Raw genomic sequence first — 4,599 nt, 5'->3', positions numbered from 1 at the left:
GAGAAGGAGGGAAGGAGGTGGGATGTGGGTTGCAACCTCGCATTCGGTTTACGTGTGCGGAAAAGGAAAGTGGAGGTAAAGGCCGGGCATCCGTCCATCCCGGCGCACCCAGCCGTCTGCAGGGAGAGAGGACGGCACCAACACTCTTTAGAGAGGCGTCCTGCGAAACGTTACCCGCGGGGTTAGATGGATGGATGGAAAGCCATGTCCCTGCCACCAGCCCCAGGAGATGCTCTTCCCTCTATTTCTGCAGGTGCATTTCCAGCCGGCTCCTACATCCCTCTATTCTCACGCTCAGTTCTTGCTCGGTTTGAAATCCAAAAGGCTCTTCTACCCCGCCACCTCTCCCTGCTCACGAGCACACACACACAAACCCTCAAGCTCCTCCCTCCCACATGAACTACAATATCCTCTCCTAGGTGCAAAGCTCTCCTACCACCATTAGGACAGCCCTTACCCCATGCCACCTCCATGGCCTCTCTACTGCCAGGCAAAGTCAGAGGGCTGCTCTCTCCACGCGTCTACCCGTATGCCCTCTATTTCTATTTGTTCTAATTTACTACGCGGTCACGGACGGTTAAGATCCCTCTGGAAAGGTTCAGTTTCTTAAACTCCAGGGGGGTGGGGTAGAGGACATGAGCAACAACACTCCAGAGGCATTTATGTCATTATACTGCACCAATTTTGGCTATGGTTACAGCTATAAACACATTTATTTCATTCTTGTAAACCAGTTGCGATAAATACTGCGTAAGGCAGAGAAAAAAGGCAGGCCGCTGGGACTGTTTACTAATAAAAAGGCTGGCATCTTTTCAGTGCTTTTTAAACCACAGAAGCAAAAATATATTTTACTATAAATAGATCCATTTTACCCGTAAATTCCGCTGAACCACAGCCCTTCTCTCGCAGTCTCCAGCATTCTGAAATCCTTTTCCCTCTCCCTTTTTCGTGCCATTGTCTCTTTTGTTGCATTGTCTCTCTGCCGCGGCTATGGGGCTTTGCTGCCTGTACCGTGCGTGAGGGCAACATCAGTTGCCCAGCGAGGGGGTGCTGCCGCCCCTTCCCCTTTGCCCGCCGGCCGGCCCGGCCCCTCCGTTCCCCTCTGCGGCTCCGCTCCACGTTTCTTGCCCCAGAACTGGGAGCGATCCCGGCGATTTAGGCTTTTCCGTGGGATTGTGCCGCCGCTGTGGCCCCAGGGCTCACCGGGAGACTCGGAGGCGACTCCTGCTCGCTGAGTCCTCCATTTATTCAAACAGAGTTTGCGAGAAGTTTAAATCTCGTATCGCATTTTCCTTTTCTTTTTTTTTTTTTTCCTTTTTTTTTTTTTCCCCTTAAGCGTTGCCAGCATCCAGAACTCTGGGCACAAAAGAAATCCCAAGTCCGTACGTGCTCTTTGCGATCCCATTTAACACAGTGGCAGAGTTAAAATGCCGGTGAGGCTACTCACTCTCCGCAGGGACAGGGCTGTAGCAGAGAGGAGGAGAAAAAGCAGGCCCGAGGTTTCGCCGCGTCCGCAGCTCAGCCAAGCTGTTGTTTTAAAAGAGCAATAAAAATGACTTATGACTAAACGCCTTCTTACTTAATGGTTTTAGACGGGGATCCCCAGCCCCGGCAAATACGTAAGAGGATTTTTATTTGTGAATGTGTTCCTGCAATTGATCTCTTTGATGACATTCTCATTCATAGAAAGAGTTTGATTTATGACTTTCGGAAGAATTGCGTTCAGCCCTTCCAGCTATAACCCACGCATTCCAGCTCCACAATGTGTTGCAGGGCTGGGAGACAACACTCCTCGCACGGACGGACAGCACAGCCCCGGCCACAAACCCCACTCGCCTGTGTAATGTATCCACACGCACTCACACACACAGAGGGAGACGCGATTGCATCCGCCCAGGATCCCCCAGCCCTGGAGCGGCAGAACCTCGATGGCATCTGTTGCTCGGTTTTAGCCCGAAGGACGGGGCTCACCCTGCGTTGTGGGGTCCGTTGGCTGTGTGGCAGGCAATTTGGTGGAGGTTTCTGAAAGCCCATCTTTGCTGCCGCTAACAGAGACAGGGGAGCCCTGAAGAAATTGTAACTTTAAAGTCAGAGTTTCTCCTTTTCGTTATCAGTCCTTTGACCCGCAAGGAGGTTTAAACAGAGGAAAAAAAAAAAAAACAACAAAAAACCTGTTGTGTCCCTGCACCGCTCCTCAAAAAGACCCGGTGGAGGGGCTGGTTCCTCCCTACGTTTTTTTCCCTGAGATTCTGCCACCCTTTTGATTTTACAGGCACTAACTTCTCCATTTCCTCTCCTTCTAGGGCTGACTTCTTGGACTGCTCAGCACGTGAGAAGTAACCAAGCGCCTTCTCTGTGAGCTCTGATATTTTTAAAGATATGCTTCCTGAAACAGCTTGCTGGCTGCTAAGCACTACTTTATAAAAAAACAAGATTCTTTCCCCCTCCACAAAAAAAGCCTTTAGTGTATGTAACAGGCTAGTTTCTGCACAGACGCTTATCCTACTGAGTCTCTCTTGTGTTTTCCCTGTAACAGAGAAAGTGCTCGTTCACGCCTTTGTTACAGCTCAGCATTTCCAAGCTTTGTATCCTCACAGAGATAAGATGCTACTTTTATACATTAAAAGGAAGAGGTCTCCATCAAAGCTGTGAATTATTTTAGTTTCTCTGGTTTCTTTTTGTTGCTTTGTTTTGTTTTGTTCTGTTCTTTTTCTGCGTGAAAACCCTTGCAATAAAGAATGTGAACGTACTTTCCCTCTCTAATAAATGTCCTAAAGAGGCAAAAGGGGAAAGCTCACAGTCAGAATGCTGGATTTTGATTATTAGTAAACTAATAGTACAAGGGAGGGGAAGGAATACCCGTCATGTTATCACTCTTGAAAGGAGAGAGAGAGAGGGAGAAGAAAGAAAAAAAAGGAAGCTCCTTGTAGCAAACAAGAATTTATTCTACCAAAAATACTTATGACAACGCATCCTAATGCAATACAAAAATAAAAAGAAAGTGAAGATACAATTCCTATATGATCACTTTCTTACAGACCTCATATATTGCTTTAATAGAAGAACCTAGAAGGTGGCTAGGTTAAAATCGAACACAACTAAAACTTCGTAAGTAATGGCAAAAATGGTATAGCAAAGGGAGGTAAAAAACAGAAAATACTGACCAGGAAAAGGGAAGGGGGGAAATAAAATTAATTAACGGGAAAAAATAAAGAAGAAGAATAAGAAGGAGAAAGCAGGACCCTTGGAGAGGATGTCTTTAATTTCTCAGTAATTCAGATGCTGCAAGTCAATTGTAGTGAGTGTGTCTGCAAAAAAGTCAAAACTGTCAGCAGAAATATCTACGGGACTGTCCAGAGATCCTGGCAAACTGGGGGAAACTGCATCTGAAAGCTGTAGGCAGGAATCTGTGGAGAAAACGTTAAAGTCCTGTAAAGAAGGGACATCTAGGGCCTCAGGACTGTCATTGTTCAGGCCAGCTGCACAGTTCTGGGCCATTGTTGAGAGGCAGTTTTGAACAGTGGGTGACTGATGTTGAAAATGTTTCAGATTTTTCTCATTGCTCGTTAAAGGCGAAACGGGGAAAGTTTGGGACTCGCCATTGTGCACATTCTGAGCCTGCTGCTGGGAGAGGGCATTCTGCTGGAAAGCGTAGCCTTCCCGCTCCAAGAGAGCGCCGGAGACGTTGCTGAGGGCTTGCTCGAAGAGGGATTTCTCCTCCTCCTCCTCCGCCGTTTTCTCTGGGTCCTCTAGGCTCTTAAATTTCCCCTCGCTGTTCTGGTTCTCCTTGCACTGGGTCTGTCTCTTGTGCTTCATCCTCCTGTTCTGGAACCAGACTTTGACTTGTCTCTCAGTCAGATCCAGCAAGGCTGCAATCTCAACCCTCCTTGGTCTACAGAGATACTTGTTGAAATGAAATTCTTTCTCTAGCTCCAAAAGCTGGGTGTTGGTGTAAGCCGTCCTCAGCCGCCTAGATCCACCGCTACCGCTATCGTGGATTTCAAGGGGGTCTGTTAAAAAAAAAAGAAAATAAAAAACAAAAGAGAAAAAGAAAATCACCACCACCACACGCACCCCAAATCACCACCGCCAGAGCAGCGAAAGCGAACCCAGGCACACGCACACAAAAAACAGATAAATGGATGGGTTGAATTTCAGCACCCCAGCACATCGCATCCCGGGGGGGAGGAGGGGAAGTGCTCTCTCCACACATATATGTCTATATCTATATGTCCATATAGCATAAAATAGCAACTGCAACAAAATGGCCGCCTTTGGATGCAGTAAAGCCATTGTGCTGCAGTGCTGAGCGCCTGGTGCTGCGCGCCCCTCGGCCACCTTCGCCAAAACACTGCCTCCAGCTCCCCAACCTCCCCACACCAGAGCAAACTTTATATTAGCCATACCGCAATTTATAATTAATGCATCAGCTGCTTAGCTGAGCGGGAGCAATCTATCACTCTTCATTACTGTCAAATATCCTAACTCTAGGACGGCGAGACAAGAGAGGTCAGCTCCAACTCAAATAAATCATCCCGCATTAAGCAACTTGGGGGAAAGTTTGGGTTTCCCGCGAGCCCGGCCAGAGCCGTCCTCCCG

General features: G+C 47.9%; 1 protein-coding gene across 1 annotated transcript; it reads right to left on the bottom strand.

Annotated features, from left to right (window-relative positions):
• Positions 1-3,247: 3,247 nt before the first annotated feature.
• On the bottom strand, positions 3,248-4,010 carry HOXA2 (homeobox A2; the record flags this gene model as incomplete). The annotated part of the gene is made up of 1 exon (XM_010024667.1): positions 3,248-4,010. A coding segment is annotated over one exon (743 nt), but the record flags the coding sequence as incomplete, so codon positions are not given.
• Positions 4,011-4,599: the final 589 nt, after the last annotated feature.

Source organism: Nestor notabilis, unplaced genomic scaffold (genome assembly GCF_000696875.1).
Source record: "Nestor notabilis isolate BGI_N333 unplaced genomic scaffold, ASM69687v1 Scaffold34601, whole genome shotgun sequence".
Lineage (NCBI taxonomy): Eukaryota > Metazoa > Chordata > Aves > Psittaciformes > Psittacidae > Nestor > Nestor notabilis.
The sequence above is the reverse complement of the archived record's forward strand: the minus strand, read 5'-3'. Positions and strand labels throughout refer to the sequence as shown.